Source organism: Lepidochelys kempii, chromosome 8 (assembly GCF_965140265.1).
Source record: "Lepidochelys kempii isolate rLepKem1 chromosome 8, rLepKem1.hap2, whole genome shotgun sequence".
NCBI lineage: Eukaryota > Metazoa > Chordata > Testudines > Cheloniidae > Lepidochelys > Lepidochelys kempii.
The window spans coordinates 77,845,975-77,865,707 of NC_133263.1; the positions used below are offsets into that span (position 1 = coordinate 77,845,975).

Genomic DNA, 19,733 nt, shown 5'->3' on the forward strand with positions numbered 1-19,733 from the left:
GTAGTGAGGTTTGTGGTCCTTCTTAGCAGCTAATCCAAGACTATGGAGCAAACTGCCACAGGAACAAATATTGCTCTGTCTCCTGGAAAATTATCTGTACACTTTGTGGCTGAGAATTCCATTGTGCCAGAGAAGCATGGCTGGCCCCACAGCATGAGGAGAGCTTTTAGGTACACAGCTGGCCCAGATCACTGAAAGCTCTGAAGACAAGGACCGAGGTCTTGAACATGATGCAATATTATAAGGGGAGCCTGTGTAGTATTCGACAACAGATGTTCAAACATGCAGTCCCACTGAAGTCTTGATAAAATAGAGAAAGATGTTGTAAGAATTGCTGACAAAGGAAAAAATGTATGAGAGACTTGAAAAATTTAGTGCTGGAATGTCACTCTTTCCATAAAGTCCATCTGATCCAAAGCATAGTATTTTGGTGATTTCACCCAGTTACCATGTGATCTGGTGAGAGTAGATTTGGCCATTTGCATGCCTACGGAATTCCATGCTATACTGCAAAATCCAGAAAAAGTACATGTAGGAAACAGTGATCTGATAGAAAGAGCAGGGCTTGGAGTGAGCTTTAACTGTATGTCAATACAGAAACCTTAGTGAGTTCAAAGTTGAGCTAAGTTCTTGGGAACCAAGTGGATAAAAGTCTTGATGCTACTGAGAGGGGATAGGCTCTCAGAAGCTATTCCAACATACTCCTGAATGGATAAGATCTCAAAGGCAACCCCAAGAGAGACTTATCTCTTTGCTTGCACTTTATCTGTGTTCATTGTATATTGGCTTCACACAAGACCACATATTTTGTGTTACACCCTGAACTAGATTACGTAACTGAAGTTGCATTCTCTTTCACTTCCCCACCCAATATTGGGTACGTTGTGACAGTCCTGACCAAGCTGGGCAATAACTTAATAAGTGTGTCAGTCATCTGAGCCATCCATCATTTTAAATTTTATTCTAAATAAAGGAAACAAAAGACTAATACTTTGTGCCAACAGACTCAACTAATGTTTATCAAGATAAATTTATAGTTTTTAAGGCTAGGAAGGACAAGTATGATCATCTTCTCTGACTCTCTTGCATAACATAGGCCATGAAATTTCACTCAGTAATTGCTGCATCAGGCTCAAAAATTCTGCTTAAGTTAGAGCACAGGAACTTCTGTACCAAATTTGCAACATTTGAGACTTCCTGGACTTACAAAAAATAAACAATGAATTCTGTTTTGTTCCCAACATAGGAAAGTGTTTTTTTCCTTTATTATTTAAAATTGATATCAGCATTAGAAATAAGAACCACGATCAAGAAACATCATTTTAACTCAGAGGACAAATTCATATCAAATTGCAGGATGTTGCAATACATATAAAGGGTGTTTGAGCAGTCTATGACTCAAATACATGCACATCAAATATTTCTTAAATATCAAAGAAATATGATCCATACAAACTACAGCCACAATTCCCAAGCTTAGTACTACTATTTTAAGATATATATATATATATATTACTCTATTTGGCTTGAAACTTTTATTATAGTTACTGAGACGTGTGGGTCATTCCTCATGCAGCCATATTTATATCTATTCTTATTATAAAAAGTTAATGCTCGAGTGTGCAGCAAGCCCAAGAGTGTATTATCCAGAATAAATCTTGTAAGTGTCTAGAAAATGGACAGAGTATATTTACCACAGTATTTTTCATTTGTATGGGGGATACAGTGGGTCACTATGAGAAGGTGAAAGGTCTTTAAGCCTTCATTTTTAAGCCACAGGTGTTCTTTGTGGAGATTTTTTTTTAATAAAGACTATTATTGGTCCTTTAAATTAGCTCTTATTGCAAGTTACCACATCTGTGCTATGTGGTAATGAAGCAGGGAGAGAGGTCATAGCGGGGGACTCGTACTTGAAGAAAACATCTGGACACTGCTTTGAGATTCACTAGCAGCTTATATTTTATTAAGCAATAAGGAAATTTATACTAAATTCAACTAAGATTTAGACAGGTTAACGGATTAATAAAAGTAAAATGAAAAAGCAAGAAGTGGAAAAATTTAGCACCATCTTCCCAATTAATTCCAATTCAAGAGATTAAATTATCCATAGAATGGCAGCATTAATTTTATAAGATTGCTTAGGCAATTAATACGTTGATATATTATTGTGATATTTTCTCTTTTACAGTAGAGCTCACATTAATTACTAATATACTATGTAGTGAGCTATGCGCCTCTTTTTGGGCAATAGTTATTTCCATTACTACATCGTTTGGTTCCGGAAAAGATGCCTTTAGAGGATGAACTTGCATCCTTTTACAGGCCACAGTGTGTGTGTGTCTCTCTCTCTCTCAACGTCCCATTGACTGATAAAAGGCAGAAGTCTGTATGCAACAATTGCACCTGCAAGGGTAACAAAGATCAGTTTTAATTCTGGATTTTATCTATTTATATCCATACACACACACATATATGGGGGGGAATTGGGGAAGAAGTCTACTCATCAATGCAAGAGACATAATGAACCTTCAGTAGACTCCTCAGTGGGAAGTAGCACAAATCTTAAAGGGCTGAAACGCTATGTGACACTTGGTTCTCAACTAGTAGTGCTCTGGCTAAATATTTAAGAACTATCCTATTAAGTAATCAAAGCTGGGTCAGTTGACTGACTATTCAGCTACTTGAGACGCTGCTTCATGGAGCAGAGGGGCTAGAAGTGTTTATAATACACATTTAGTAAGTCCTACATTGTAGCACTGGATAGAGTGCTCATGAGACATCTTCTCATTTGAACAGATTTGCATTTGCAGCTGCCAACACTACATTTCGATTGTATATACTACACTCATCCCCATTGTATCTGAGCACCTTCCAGCAAAGCATTAAGCAATGTGACCACCATCTCTCACACATGTTCTCTCATGCTCTCCTTATGGTGAGAGGCATGTGCATTTCAGCCCATTGCTTAAATGTCAACCTATTTCGTTCTTTCAAAACTTAATATTTTTATTACACAGAGCTTCTTTCCACTGACACTTCCATTATAACATACACCCTATATGCAGTTTATTAATTTCCAATCAGAGATTCCACTGCAGGTGATACAGGGCTATACATTTCAGTTTACTCACAGCAGTTTTAATAAAATAATCCCACGAACAAGTTATAAAAACTATTATAGATCAACCACAATGGAAACTGCTCCAGCAACAATGGCTGTAAGTGAAGTTCATTATAATGTATATTGATGCCTGCTAGAAAAGTATCAGTGCGAACGCTACATGAAAAATATTAAGACAGGACACTGGACTTTTTTTTCCCCTTCCCACTGGGTGTTTTATTTTATAGCATTTGCATCAGTAATCAACACTTCAACAACAGAAGCTGGCATGATAGCGAGGAAAACTGAGCGATTACCTCTCAAACAAATGTGACAAAATGGTTTCACACCGGGATAATATTGCACGAATGAATCAATATACGGAGAGAGAGGGAAAAAGAGCAGGAGTGAGCATCTTCAACATGGATTGTGAGGAAAAAAGGCACTATTTAGCTGTGTGTGTGTGTGTAGTTAAAAAGTAAAAGTCATGAGGCACAATCCATGTTTCTCAAAGTTACATTCAGTACTGCTTTAGAGATGCTCACAAACCTAACTCTCTTAATACAGAAGCTACAGAAAATTGCTGATCTAGGTATTAGACAGTATGAGTGTCTAAACACATTTATAATTATGTGCTATCAAAGTCTTCACAAAGAGGGCTCAATTTATAAATAGTGCTGCAAGGGTTACATAGCTGCATGGGCTTAAAGTACAGAATATATCCCGACAACTAGTCACCCATTACAATTTCTGCAAGTCTGATCTCCAGTAGTCATAAAATAAGCTCCACTTTTAAAGAGCTACACTGGCAGTGCACTTTGAAACAGGTTTTTCATCTGTCTGCCTAAGCAGCATAGTTTAGACAGCATCACAAACATCTCTTTCTATACATACCTTTTCAATACCAGTGAAATTGATGCAAAAACGTAATAGCAATTGGACCTCCCTTGACGTAAACATCATTAATGTAAGGTTATAATAGGCAAATGTGTACTACTGGAACGTAGAAGCATGGAACATCTAGAAAAAGCATTCCAAAACTCCCAGACGGAGTGCTTCCCCTTTGCTACATTCTAAAAGTATAAACTGTGATTCCTGTTTTAAATAATCTAACAGGAATCCATGATCTGTGTATAATTAATAAACGGAATATTTGAACATAAATTCACGCACTGTACACAGCATTGATTTTGTGGCTTCCATTTCCTAAAATATTTTAAATATTGTGCATGGACATAAAGGGTGAAATCCTGGCAACATTCAAGTCAATGGTAGAGCTCCCATTGACTTTAAATGGGCCAGAATTTCACCCCAAATTGCTCCCATAACGCAAATCTCTTCCTGCTACTTCTGCATACAGCCCCCATTGACTTCAATGTCAGATGTGATGTTTGATGATTTAACTGGGAATTGGTCCTGCTTCGAGCAGGGGGTTGGACTAGATGACCTTCTGGGGTCCCTTCCAACCCTGATATTCTATGATTCTATGACTCTATGTGCATGCAAAAGGCTGCATAATCAAGTGCAATGATCATACAATCTGCAAGTCCCTAAATTTGACTGGACTCATTAGGGGAAAAGTATTGAGACAAATTCTCACTTATATACTGTAAATTACTTTTAACAACCAGTGATTTGGAGAATTACAGAGTACAAGAATAGAGTAGGTTATTAAAAATGTGTAAAGTTGATTATCCCCTTGAGAAGCAGAAGTTTGACTCTTTGAGGTCAAAAGATTTTAAAATACTCTCTGAATGAATTAATATGATATAAAAGTAGCCACAATCTTGATTCCTCCTCCACCCCAACATGTAATATGTTTAAATATTTTTCAATTAGTAAGTTTCTAAAGAGATGCCTATTTCTGTATCACCACTCTCAATTTTATCAATTCACAGCAAGGAGAGGACGGGAGTTGATATTATCTGAGGAAATAAAGATTTTTTCCATGATGTGAACTACAAAAGATAAATGTCTCCTTCAAAATGCAAAGATTTTTAATATATTTTTAAGATGACTATTTCATTCATTTTTCTAAATTTAAATCTTGGCAGAAGAGGAGCAGAAGTTCAAAAACTGTATTTATAGGATTATATCCTGGCAAAACTTCTACTGATTTCACCCGGACCCGGATTTCACCCATAGTTTTCTTCTCAAACTAGGGCACTTGTTTGTATGTTTAAATGCCCTATTTCGTTAGCTAGTTGGGTACTATGTTTTCACTTCGTATCTTTGTTCAGAGATATTATTCTGAAAATTTTACAAAAGGATCAAGAAAATAAGGTGCTTTAAGCAAATAAATCCAAATTATATGGAAGAGAGACAAAATGTGATCTGCCCTAAAAATGTTCTTTTTTTAAAAGGATAAATATCCATTGTATTTCCAAAATTTACCAGTCTAACAGAAAATTTCAGAATTGCAATAGCCACTCATGACAACTCTCCAGTACTTCAGTACTTCTTGTCCAGCTAGACAACCAGCTACTAGAAGAAACATAAATCGAGTAGCAAATCCTGTTCCCCAGTGATGTGTTGGCATCATTAATGAAGCTGATACACAGGAAAGGTATCAAGCAAAATCCTGTCTGGTGCATGCTACATAAATCAGTAATCAGAAAGAAAGATCCACCAGTACTTAATTGGGGAGAACAGTTATTTGAGAAAGTGGTTTTTTTTTTTTAAATCTCAAAAGAGGAAGGTCCAAAGGATAGTAAAGCAAATTTAAAAATTAAATACTGGGTAGTGTCTCAATTAATCTTTTCAATTAACCTTTTTGGCAGCAAACATCCAATGTACACATGATTTTCAACTCCCAATCATTTTCATATTACAAAAAATAAATGCATTAAAGAAACTCCATCTTAATAACTTTATAATATTGCTTTAAGCACCATCCGTAGGAATTCAGATATATGTCACATTATCTCCTCCCTCCACCCCAGGGAAACTAATTTTTATAAACTGAAGGTGAAAAAAGGGGTAATTACTGTGATTTTTTAAAAAGTTATACGTTCTTTGTAGGTATTCACTGCAGTTTGTTAAAACACAGTGTCCCCAGTACCCAAACATCTGTTCACTAATCTCAACTATACTTAATCTACCAGGTGTTTCAAGCTGCTAATAACAGCAAATCATACAAGTTTACAATAGCAACATAAGGCAGTTACATAAACACATTTATGTCAAGTTCAACATCTCTCTCAATCACACATTTGATTTTCTTTTTCCTCTTTCAAGTGTTATAAAAAGATACAGACTAATTTTAGGTAAAGAGAACTTCTGGACAATGTGCTGTGTTAGTAAAGTTGTAGAGGTCATTGAAGTGCATTTCAGTGATGTCCAACAGTTAACTAAAGTAGGAAGCAGAACAGCAGATGAGATGTTTTTTACTCCACATGTAACAAAGCTGGTGCAAAAACCACTTTCAGCTAATTACTTGTAACCTTTTGGTCCAAATACATAAAATATGCAGTATTTACAGCATTTTACTCCTTTTGTAAATGCAATGCTTTAAAACACATTATAAAGCACCTTAGTAAAAATATTCTACAGGTAAAAGTATAGAAGAAGTAGGAAAACCCAAACCATACCACAGCTCACTAATGGAGTCATAATATGGATTCATCACTATCTCAGTTTACAGTCATTACAAAGAATCCATGGATCAACTTGATACTGAATTTACAGGGTTTTTTTTATATTGATGTATAAGCATTCATTAGAACTGCAGGCAATGCCAACTTTTTTTGCAGAATTTTCCCAACTTCAGCTGGCAGTTGGGGAGAGGGAGGAAAAGGAAATACTGGCTTGATTCTCTTTTTACAATATTAATATGGAAATTATTTTTTTAAAACACTAATGATTAGTTATAACTTTTCTTTTTAATAAAACCACATTTATATATATGGGCAAATCCAGCAGCAGCATTTCTTAGCAGAACACGATTAACCATTCCAATGAAGATCATGTAACGTGACTCACAAAAACAAAGCACAGATGTCAACCAGTTAACACTATTCATAATTGTATACAACCAAAATCTCCATGTAGAAGCTGGGAAAACAAATGAGTTCTTGTTTGCAGAAGTTTAAATGAAAATAAATTGCTCTGAGAATCAACAGCAGCATAAATAGAAGCATTTTTTGTTTATATTTCCAACTAGAACCTCTGTGTGGTTAATATCTGTAAAGGAAAATGTAGGTTTCTTCAGGGAAAGGGTAGTAACTCCCACTGAAACTATTAGTTAGATAAAAGAACTGAAGCTTAAGTCAAGTATCCAACACCTTTGGTGTGATCCACAGCCCACTTTCCTCAGCTCTAGAAAGAAATACCAGCAATCTATTTTCCAGGGCTGGGAACTAAGATGACAAAGTGACCAAAGGTTTAGTCCATTAATCTAACAGTAAACCTTGTTCTTAGTTCGACTTAGGGTAAATCTTTTCATAGAAAAAGTTTTGCGCCAGAATATACAATTCTCCATCTTTTTCCCGAACTGCATGTGCTCTGACAAACTGAAATTGCTCCAGTGCAAATTCATAGAACTCATTCTCCATTTTCCAAATTTCCGACTGCTGCAGCTTGGCAATGGTTTCTTTTGTTGGGAGCTTTTTCTCTGTTGTTTTCCTAAGATGAGACTTTTTTCCTAAATGGAAAATGAAAACAGTTATAACTCCACTTGCACTTACAAGTTTAAATAATTCCAGAATTGTACCATACAGACTACGGTTGTTTTATTTGCAGTTTCTTCAATCAACATGTTGATAAACTGTATAAAAGTTGATAGAACTTAAACCCAAATTTATTAATATAACCATGTGGAACTGGTAAATTGAAACCTTTGCCACTAAGCATTAATGCGTTTTGCATTAGTGTTTTCTCAAGAGAACCCGCTCCTCACTCTATGCAACGGACTCAGTTATTAAAGCTCCAAACAGGAAATGGTCACTTAGTGAACTGTATAATCAGCCTGTAAGATCTTTATTTCAAACTTGATTAATATCTACTTGGAAATTACTATGGATACTAAATACTAAGAAATTAAGAAAATTCAAAGCCAGAAGCATCTACTACCAGGAAAGCTGGTTCAGAGAACATGCTTTGTTTAAGGTGCAGCTTTACTAACTTTAATACTGATGATCACTCTTCATAAGAGCGATAGTTGAATGATTAAAAACTACATATAAAATGTTAATTTTGCATATTTAGGGGCTTCTAAACAATAATCTTGTCCCTCTTCCTGTTCAGAGGCAGAAGTCCTGCCCAGAGTCCTACCTCATCACATGCAGCAGGGCCAACTGAGGCACCAGCAGCTACCTAGAGAGGGTTCAGCTATTTCCAATGGCAGCAGTCTATGATAACCGAAGAAGAGGAGAAACATGGATCTGTATGTCCATAGCCCAAACAATCTGATGCAGGATGGGGACAACAAGCCCTTGCAAAGGTAAGACATCAGAGCAAAATAGGTAGGATCACGCTAAAAACAAACCAAAACTCAGCAGCAAGATGTCCAATTTGAAATAGACTGGGAGGCTGCAAGTCTCATGGGGTATGCCTGCACTGCGCTTTACAACCTAAAGCAGCAAGTCCCAGCTGAGTAGACACTTGGGTTCAGGATGTAGCTCAGGCTCTGAAGCCTGGGGAAAAGGGTGGGCTTCAAAGCCTGAGCTCCAGCTGAAGCATCTATTCAGCTGTTTTTAGCACCCAAGCACAAGCCCGAGTCTGTAGACCTGGACTCTGAGACTTGCTGCCACGGGTTTTAAAACACAGTGTAGACATACCCATTGAGACTTTATGGGCCTCCAAATGTACAGGTACCTTCAGACACAGGTAAACTGGGCATTCTCTATGCCTGCAAGAAGGGGATTTAGATTTAGTATAATCAAACGTTATGCTCTTTGGAGCAGTGAATATTTCTTCATCTTGGTTTGGAAAGTGCTCGCCCCGTGGGTGCTACAACAGTAGAAGTAATAAAAAACGGCTACTAACCTTTCTGTAAGTCTTGTTCTTCGAGATGTGTTGCTTATGTCCATTCCACATTAGGTGTGCGTGCACCGTTGCCAGAGATTTTTCTCTCAATGGTATCCATCAGGTTGGCTCTAGCACCCTTTGGTGCCACACATTTCTGCACTAGTATAAGGAGTGTCATCGGCCCTGCACCCTCTCAGTTCCTTCTTGCCGGCTAACTCTGACAGAGGGGAAGGAGGGTAGGTTGTGGAATGGACATGAGCAACATATCTCAAAGAACAGTAGTTATGGGAAAGTTAGTAACCGATTTTCTTCTTTGAGTGCTTGCTCATGTCCATTCCACATTAGGTGACTGACAAGCAGTACTCAAGGAGGTAGGCTTGGAGTTCATGGGCATGCTGATTGTAATCACTGCTCTCCCAAATCTGGCATCACCTCCATCCTGCTGGGTGATGGCATAGTGGGAAGGTATGCACTTGAATCAGGACCTGGGCCAGAAATGCCGCTAATGAGCCCTGAGCTCTTGTCGAATGAGTAGTCAAGATAGCAGGAGGTGGAATATCTGCCTGCTCATAGCATGCCTGAATACAGGAGATTATCCAAGATGAGATTCTCTGGGCTGAAACTGACAGGACTTTCATCCTCTCTTCTACTGCCACAAAGAGTTGCATACATCTACAGAATGGTTTAGTCCTCTCAATGTAGAAGGCTAGGGCACATCTGACATCCAATGAGTGAAGCTGCCATTCTTCTGAATTCCTGTGTGGTTTCAGGTAGAAAACTGGCAGGAAAATGGGCTGGTTACTATGGAACTGAAAAACCATTTTTGGCAGGAATGCTAGGTGGGGGCCCAGTTGAACCTGGTCCTTGATTAACACAGTGTATAGTGGTTCTGATGCAACGGCCTTGATTTCTGAGATGCTTCTGGCTGAGGTAATCACTATCATGAAGGCAACCTTCCAGGAGAGAAACAGCAGAGGGCACGATGCTAGCGGCTCAAAGGGAGGGCCTATGAGTCTTGACAGGACCAGGTTTAAATCCCACAGGGAAATCGACTCACAAATCTGAGGGTAAAGTCTCTCTAACCCTTTAAGAGAGCAGATGGACATCTTGTGCAAGAAAACTGACCTACCACTCACTGGCAGCTGGAAGGCTGAGATTGCTGCTGGGTCTACTATGATAGATGCAACGGCCAAGACCTTGCTGTTTTAGGTGGAGCAGGTATTCCAGTATAGATTGAAGGGAAGACTGAGTGAGTTGGAGATAGACCTCGTTAAGAAAACAATTTTGAAAAACGCTTCCACTTGGACATGTAGGTAGCCCTAGTAGATGGCTTCTTACTACCTAGCAAGACCTAGCGGACTTGTTCTGAACAGGCTTGTTCCTCCAGGCGCAACCATGGAGCTTCCACAAGATCAGGTGAAGGGCTCCGAGGTTTGGGTGGAGTAAACAGCCCTGGATCTTGTGAGATTAGTTGCGTTACTGACAAGTCTAGCAGTGTACTGAATCAGTGTTGGCATGGCCATACCAGGGCTATTAGAATAATGCTCGACTTGTCCTGCTTGATTTTCAGAAGGACCTTGTGTACAAAAAGAACTGGAGAAAATTCATAAAATAGGAGATCTGTCCACGGAAGCAGGAAGACATTTGAAAGGGAGTCCGGGCTATGACCGTGAAGCGAGCAAAACTGATGGTATTTCTTGTTCTGCCTGGTTGGAAACAGATCTATCTGGGGAGATCCCCACCTTTGGAAGATGAACCTGGTGGCCTGGGAGTGACCTGGTGAGAGGAGAAAGATCAGCTGAGGTGATCTGCCAGGGCCTTCTGAGCTCCCAGAAGATGGATAGCCTCAAGGTGAATGGAGTGCTGCATGCAGAAGTCCCATAGATGGACGGCCTCCTGACACAGGGCCCAGGAGCATGCTCCTCCCTGCTTGTTGATGTACAACCTGGCTGCAGGGTTGTCCATAAGTACTCATACTACTTTGCCTGAGATCTGGGGAAGAAACACTTGGCAAGCTAAGCATACCACTCTGAGCTCTCTGACATTTATGTGTAGGGAGAGCTCTTCATGGGTCCACTGACCCGGTGGTCTTAGGCGGTTGAAATGGGCTCCCAACCTAGATCGGAAGCATCCGAAATTAGGGATACTGATGGCTGGGGGATAGGGTGACCAGATGTCCCGATTTTATAGGGACAGTCCCAATTTTTGGGTCTTTTTCTTATATAGGCTTCTATTACCCCCCGGCCCCTGTCCCGATTTTTCACACTTGGTGTCTTGTCATCTTATTGGGGGATGACAAAGGGAATGCCCGCCATAGTTGGCTGGGGGCTCCTTCTACCAGTTGAGGGAGGCAAGGACCAGAGCTGGAACTCAAAGCACAAGAAGCTGAGAAGTGGTCAAGTTGCTGAGACCCGAAATGCCTCCTCGAAGGATCCGGTGCATAGAGGCCCAGGGACCACAGGATAGCTCTGGAGTCATTCAGGCCATGAAGCTTTGTGTCCGTTTGCTCCGAAAACAATGAGGTACCATCGAATGGGAGGTCCTGGATTGACTGTTGGACCTTTTATAGTAGCCCCAAGGATTGCAGCCAAGCATTAGTCTCATGACCACTGTGGAAGGCATTGTTCTGGCTACTGCGTCAGCTGCGTTCAGGGTCACCTGGAGTAGGGCTCTGACTATGTTCTTTTCCTCCTCTAAGAAGGCAGAGAACTCTTGCATGGAGCCCTAAGGCAGCAAATCCTTAAATTTTGTCAGAGAATCCCACATATTATAATCGTTCCTCTCCAGCAGGGCTTGCTGGTTCAAGATACAAAGTTGCAATCTGCCTGTTGAATAAATTTTTCTGCCAAACAGATCTAGTTTAAGTCTTTCTGTTTGGGGATAGTGTTTCTGTTTGGGGATAGTCTGGCCCTCTCATTGGCTGCTGTTATGACTAGGGACTCAGAAGGAGGATGAGAATATAAGTACTGGTACCAATTGGCTGGCATATAGTAATTCTTCTCTGCCTTCATCCAAGTGGGAGGAAGAGAAGATGGGGTCTGCCACAGGGCTTTTATCAGACCCATAACAACCTTGCTGCTGGGAGGGCCACATCAGATGGTGATGCAGTGAGAAACTCAGTCAAGGTGGTCTTGTTTGGGAAGGAAGAGGCCTATACCGGTGGGGGAGCTTCCTCCTCTTCTTCTGCCCTGATTACATACATTGGGCCCACATCTTGTGTGTTGGTACTGGACTTGGTACTAGAGTCGGGGTCCGATGCCGAATAGAGCCATGCAGGAGCCCAACTCTTCGATGCCACTGAGTAGGACTGGTGGGACATAGGATGGATAACGGCAACAGTTCTTGGGATGCGTGTAGGGCTCCACCTCAGACTGAAGAAATGTCCTCCTGAGGTGACCACAGGGAAGCAGTACCCCTCATTTCTGCTAGTTGGTGCTGAGAGTCTAGGGACCGGTGCCGGACTGGGGATGACCTCACAGAAGAAACACGGCCTGGCTTGCCTTTGGAAGATGCCAAGGGCCCTGGTACTGGGAAAGAGCGTGGAGCCCCTTGCTCTTTTTTGCTCATGTTCATTGGAACCGGAGGTTGGGGCATTGGAGTCAGTGGTACTGGGAGAGAGAAGTCCCTGGCTGCTGCAAAGGTCTCTGGGGTAGAAGGCACTGTGAGGACTTCCTGGCATATGCGGAGTGGTGGTGGCGGTCTTGCACCGGAATCAATGGCCCTCAGGGCGGCGTCAACAGTGCTGCCATGGGACCGGGGTGGAGAAGTGGCCCAGCGTGGGTCGCACTCCACTGCCTTCCCCATTTGCCTTACCTCAGCACTGGGGAGTGTTCTCTCTCAGATCACTGCTTCTCATGTTTTTTTTCTCAGTACCAGAGATGGAGAACAGTGCCAAGAAACACGCAGTGCCGGAGATGTGCTTCACAGCAAAGCTGAAGTGCTCAGTGCAGAAACTGAGCTGTTTGGCTCTGACGTTAGTCTAAGAGCGGCTTCTGTTAGGATAGCCCTCAGTGTTGCCTGTCTCTTCGTATGAGGCTTATAGTGCCGACAGATCTGACTGTGCTCTCATACATGAACCCTTCCCAGAGGCTTTGGACAACTGGAATGTGGGTCGCTCATCGGTAGAGGCTTGCTATAGGAAGCACAAGGTTTGAAGCCTGGGGCCCAGGGCATGCCCAGCTCCAAGGGCAAAGGGAGCCCCTCTACACTAAAGGAGGGGGACTAATTACATACACTAGTATTATTTACACTATTTACACTACTACTAATGGAAGACTAATAAACTAAGCTGAACAGAAAATACCACTAAAACACCTTGCCAAAGCAAAAGATGTTCCAGCAACAGTCATGGGTGGTAAGAAGGAACTGAGAGGATGCGGGGCTGGCAGCACCCCTTATACTGGCAGATAAGCGCGCAGCATCAGAGAGCACAAGAGCCAGCCCGACAGATACCACTGAGGGAAAAATCTCCAGCAGTGGTGCATGTGTGCACCTAACGCAGAATGGACATGAGCCAGCACTCGAAGAAGAAATAATCATGTGTTGGTGTAGCAATAACTGTATACATAATACATACATAAACACACAAATCATTTTAACACCACTTCCAGAAGGTTATATTTCTGAAAATTACACTGTGGCAAAGGAACTGGCAATTTGCTTGTTCTGCAGTGACTTTCCTTAAATAATGATTTGCTTTCCTGGGACAGTATTTCTGGAAATGTCCAGAAATACTACTAAATATTTTTTGTCTAAAATGATCCTTCTGGCTTTAAATATGTCAACATTTAAAAAATAAATCACTTAAAAACAAAAAGTATAGCCTTAAGGAATCAATCTGAAAGAAAAAGGTGCAAGCTTCCCCTTTTCTTGTTTAAGGCTGGCTCTCCCTCCTCCTTCCACCACCCCGTACTTTCCTATTGTTTTGGCCTCAGTTTTGCAAGCTGATCCACGCAGACAGACCTCAATGTTTGTATAGATTCCCACTGACATACAGGAGTTTTATACAGATTAACGGATCCTTTAGTGGGGCTCCACCTGGGTGCAGAAATCTCCCAGTTCAGAACAGTTTGCAAGATCAGGGCCCTAGCCTGTCAGTTCCTCTTTGGGGCTGGGCCCTTTTATTAGTAAAGCCTACCATGTTTACCTTCATGTATAAACAACAGTAAGTTAGTCATATTACTGCAGAACTGCTGCACAGACCAAATGCTCCACTCTGATTGTGTGTAATGAACATACGGGCTAAAGATTCTTGGCCTGCATGGTAAAACTGATAGAAGAACTCTTTTGGAATGATTCCGCCTCCTGCATAGTAACATCAGTCAACTGAGAAGCAACCCTGGCAGAGACTCAAGACTGCTCATCCAGGTCTGAAGAGGTCATGTGAAAGCATAAATGAAAAAGGGGTGAGGAAGAAATGAAAACAGCTATTCAAATACCTGTCCGGTACAGTTCTGTAGCACCCCTAAAGAATCGGGGCAAAGTTGCCTCCAATAACATAATAAAGTCTTCAAGCTCTTCAGTGACTCCCACTAGGAAGTATTCATTAATCAGGTTGTACTTGGCTTGTTCCAAAGCCCATCTGCTCCCCACATTCCTAAAATGATAAAAAGTAATTACAGCAAGGTTCTGAAGTCAGCCAAGAATTCTTGATTCCTAGATGTAGTTTTCTTCACATCATCTTTGCACAGGCAAGAGACTCATTTTAAATCACACCCACCTCTAATTTCCTTTTCCTAACTCCCCCCCCCCCGGGGCAATTTCTCTCACCTGTGATTCTGTCAACACCAAACCCCAATGTCATGGATTATGGCTTTACAAGGCCGCTCACAACAGTCTTTTGCTAATACTAACACCTTACCCACGAGGTTTTAGCAATTATATGGTTATTAATTTAATTAATTCAATTTCTAAAATTTTACTTTTTCTGTGTCTCAAGAATCAAATGGTCAGAACTACCATTTTTTTACCTACTCAAAAAATGAGATGTGTGTGTGGGGGTGGCACATGCCCTCCTTTCTTTATCCTCTGATAAATATCATCTCATAATTCCTCTGACTTAGCAAGTATTCTTCATTACCATAGTTAAATGCCCACACAAAAGCAAAGCTGGCCTTACAAAGGAGAAAGAATAGAGCTGTCATCTCTCCCACTCTCATGGTTTCATTGCCAGGGAGGAAAGGGGGGACAGAGGGGCTCAACTTTTCTTCTTCCTCTGGTCCCACTGCCAGACTGGGGTACATGGGGCTTGCCCACATTATACAGAGTTTGCACTTGAGTAAAAGTCGCCAAGTGGCCACCTGCTTTGCTTGTGATTAAATCCAGCAAATTTAGTGATAACAGGCTTGATAATAATGCTCGGTGTCTTCACTCAGAACCTTTAAGTAGATTTGTTTCCACAGATAGCAGTTAGCAACTTCTCTATCACTGAGTGTTAAAAGGATTTGAATGGAATTGTTGTGCACAAATAAGCCATTTTCAAACTTGCATTCCCTGGAGACTAACTTAAAATACATGGCTCTTGTATAAGAAACAAAAATGCTTCATCCACATGTACAGTTAATCCTTATCAAATTTCATTTCACCTTCTAACAACTAAGCTGCATTTATTATTGAGAGCTTGGCATACAGCTTATCACAACAGCACCTCAAACCAAGCTACTTATATAATTTTCCCTCTGTATAAAACTCAAATAGCTTGAACAGGAGAACACTTAGTTCAGGCAAACATGTACACTAAGATTTAGCCTGATTCAACAAAAAATTGTCACTACTGAATCTGTAATACTGGGGTCTATAATGGAAATGCTGATTTTTAGTTAAAGAATTGTTTGCACACTTCTATAACGTCTATTACAAAACAAATGTCTTTTAAACTTATTCCTTGGAAAATAGTTTCTCAACATCTAACCCTCCACCACACATTTACTTATTAAATATAGATTATAGTGATAATATACTTGATTAGCAGCTTAAGCCAATTTTATCTCCCTACCAGCATTCTGAGCCGTGGCCACAGAAGAATGGAATTTGAAGCCAAAGTTTCTCTGGAGCACAGTCTGAGCCTCCAGCTGCTACACATTCATCAAAGGTCTGGAACAAAAGACAAAGTTGCACAGTGAGCTATAAACACCAGTCTTCATATCAAACATCTTACAGTTAGTTGTTAAACGTGCTGGGGAGAGAGGAACACGAGATGTGTGGGTAAAAGAGAAAATGTATTTTTTTTCAAGTGTTGTTTTCAAAATACCTTATGAAGAGAATCTATTGGTCTTAACATTTTGTGACTGAAATTAACTGACTACTTTAAGTCCTGCTTGTATCCTCTGCAGAAAAGTGGATTCTGTCAGAACCAGCAAGACTATATATTGTTAATATTACAGTTTTTCCTTATTACAAAGGTCATAACAATGGTCCCAAATGCTGAAATAATATTACTGCAAAATGGAGTGTGGACTGGATCATAACTGTATTATACAGTGAATATTTTGTTTTTATAAATGATAGGATCAATAGTCTACCACTATTTTACCATACCAACAAATTACTGGTATCTCTTTTCAAATCTGAGTCTGTAAAAGACGGTAACTTACCTTCTTGTAACTGTTGTTCTTCGAGATGTGTTGTTCACGTCCATTCCAATCAGGTGTGCGCATGCTGCATGCACGGTCCTCGGAAACTTTTTCCCTTAGCAGCTCCTGTTGGGTCAGCCAGGAAGCCTCTTGGAGCGGTGCCTTCATGGTGCTCAATATATGACCCTGCCGACCCTACCCTCTCTTCAGTTCCTTCTTGCCGGCTACTCCGACAGAGGGGAAGGAGGGCGGATATTGGAATGGACGTGAACAACACATCTCGAAGAACAATTACAAGAAGGTAAGTAACCGTCTTTTCTTCGAGTGCTTGTTCACGTTGATTCCAATCAGGTGACTCCCAAGCTCTCCCCCGGGCATGGGGTCGGAGTTAAGGAATCACTGACTGGAGCACCACTCTACTGAGAGCATTGTCATCTCTAGCATGCTGGGTGATGGCACAGTGGGTGGTAAATGTGTGCTCCTTGCTGTGGTGCAAGGGATCTTCGGTGCTGACAGTCTCTCGCACCAGAGCCCTTCCTCGGCACCGATTCATGGACCAATGAACGGAGTACAGCTTCCATCAGTAACTGTTTTAAATGGAAGTCACGTTCCTTTCTAGTTCTAGGCTTGAAAGCCTTACAAATCTTGCAGAGCTCAGACTGCTGCGCCTCCCCTAGACAAGTCAAGCACAAGTTGTGGGGATCACTATTAGGCATAGGCTTTCGCATATACTGCAAGACAAACCCTTGGGCTTGAGGCATGCCCCAAAGTCCAAGGCGGGATGAGGGGATAGGAACAATCCCACGCACCAATTTCTATACTAACTACAAACAATAATACAGTAACTACTAAAACAAGAAACTGGGTAGAACTAGGAACTAGGCTAAGGGAACACTTGCAAGCAAGTGAAATGCAGTTCCAACGCCACCACAGATGGTAAGACGGAACTGAAGGGAGTTGAGTTGGCAGGGTCATATATTGAGTGCCATGAAGGCGCCACTCCAGGGGGCTCCCTAGCCGACCCAAGGGGAGCTGCTAAGGGAAAAAATTTCTGACGACTGTGCACGCAACGCGTGCACACCTAATTGGAATAGATGTGAACAAGCACTCGAAGGAGAACTTAAAATACTATGGCTCCAAATAAGGGTAGACATGAAAGTAAGTTTCTGCATCCAACTTCACTTTGAAGGAAAAAAACTAGACCCATGACATCATTCTACACACATGGATACCTGCAGTGAAGCACAGTGTTTCAAGCTTATAATGTCAGTTACAATGAAAGTTCTATTAACATTGGAGGGAAGTTAGTATTAAAATCATGCTACACATACAATAGTCAGAAACTCAAGTATTTATGATTTCTCTAAGCCAGGTATAGGATACATGTTTAGAGCACAGTACTGTTTTTATTCTGTGGAAGTATATTATTATGCTTATGAGGACAGCTTTTTACAATATTTCTTGTGTTCTGTGTAATTAAAAATGTTACTGTTTTGATAAGTTCAAACGTATCAAGTGAAAATAAATTGGGGAAAAGAGTAAAAAAAATATAAGACTTGCATTTGTTTAATTTTAACTGACTATAGACCTAGTAAGATTTAGGACTCTACCACTCTTGTAACTGTTGTTAGGAATCCAACCCAAAATGCAGACACTTACAAGCAGATTGCTTGAAATTGCTGCAGTTTGGTAAAATCATGGATCTCTAAATAAAGCTCTGCCCATACTTCAGTAATATATATTTGCGCATTTTCACTAGTGAAGAACTTTAAAGTGTTCAGAATTCAGCACTGATAACAATGTGGCATCTCACTGAAATGATGCTTTTCTGAAAGATAAACATGTTTTAACCTGTTTCAGAGTAGCAGCCGTGTTAGCCTGTATCCGCAAAAAGAAAAGGAGTACTTGGGGAACCTTAGAGACAAACAAACAAGTTGCCTGCACTTCATCGGATGCATTCAGTGGACCCGAGTCACAAAACAACTTAAGAATCTGCTCAGCTCAGAATGAGGTGGTTAGTATCTTAAAAGTTGCCAGAGAGAAAGCTTTATGCTTGAAACAACAGAGGAAAATGATGATCTTTTTTCCTCTTTCATGAGTGCTAGCTTTCCACTCTAAGTATTTATACAGCATCAATCAACGTATCCAAGCATTGACCTGTCCTGGGCACATTTCCCGACCTGTGCAGACATATGCCAAATGTCAAATATGAGTTGGAATTTATCAGCCGGTAAGATTTCTCCTGCAGCACAGGTCACTTTGTAGTGACCAGGGAGGGGATGATAGAGGCCAGGGAGACCATGCAGAACTTGAGTTTGACCATAAACTGGTTCAGATCCCGCAGGTCCAGGATGGGCCTGAGTCCCCCTTTGGCCTTCGGGATAAGGAAATAGCGGGAATAGAACCCCTCGCTTCTGAACGCCCCAGGGACCATTTCCACTGCTCCCAGGTCTAGGAGCCGCCCCACCTCCTGGTCTAGCAGGGCTTCGTGTGAAGGATCCCCCAGAAGGAACGGGGGTGGGAGATGGCTGGGCAGGGGCAAAACAAATTGCAGCGTATAGCCCCGGGAGACTGTGTTGAGGACCCAACGGTCTGAGGTTAGTTGCGACCGCTCCGGGAGGAAAGCAAAAAACCAATTGCATAAGGGAAGCTTTATTGAGAGGGGATCCCCTTTGGGAACTGTCAGGGTGTCCCGCGGCTTCCCATCAAAACCGCCTTTTCCCCGCTGAGGGCGCCTCTTATAGTCTCTCGACTTTTTATAGGCAGCCTTGTACTTAGGCAGGGCAGCCGGAGCAGGGGCCTGCTGCGGCTTAAACTTAGTTTTGGCCGGAACCAGAACCTAAAGACCCAGGGTCTGCAGGGTCGTGCGGGAGTCCTTCATGCCATGCAGCTGTGTATCCGTTTATTCCGCAAACAGAGCCTTCAAACGGGAGATCCTGCATGGCCAACTGCGCCTCACTGAACAGCCAGAGCCACAATGCACTTCTCATGGACACCACCGAGGTCCTGGATCGAGCTGCCGTGTCCGCCGCATCTGACGCCGCCTGCAGTGACGCCCGGCAGCAGCTGCAAGCTCCTCCACCAGTGCCTTGAAC

At 41.5% G+C, this 19,733-nt stretch overlaps 1 protein-coding gene across 2 annotated transcripts in view; it reads right to left on the minus strand.

The window, feature by feature from the left end:
- Positions 1-1,005: 1,005 nt before the first annotated feature.
- Positions 1,006-19,733, minus strand: part of HS2ST1 (heparan sulfate 2-O-sulfotransferase 1) — a 163,306-nt gene continuing 144,578 nt past the window's right edge. Inside the window, exons 5-7 of one of the 2 annotated variants that reach the window (XM_073357156.1) lie at positions 16,062-16,159; positions 14,506-14,663; positions 1,006-7,742 (exon numbers count right to left, since the gene is read on the minus strand). In XM_073357156.1, the coding sequence (XP_073213257.1) occupies positions 7,516-7,742; positions 14,506-14,663; positions 16,062-16,159 (483 nt within the window). In that variant the 3' untranslated portion in view covers positions 1,006-7,515. The remainder of the gene's footprint in view (positions 7,743-14,505; positions 14,664-16,061; positions 16,160-19,733) is intronic. The other variant, XM_073357157.1, reaches the window with a different exon arrangement.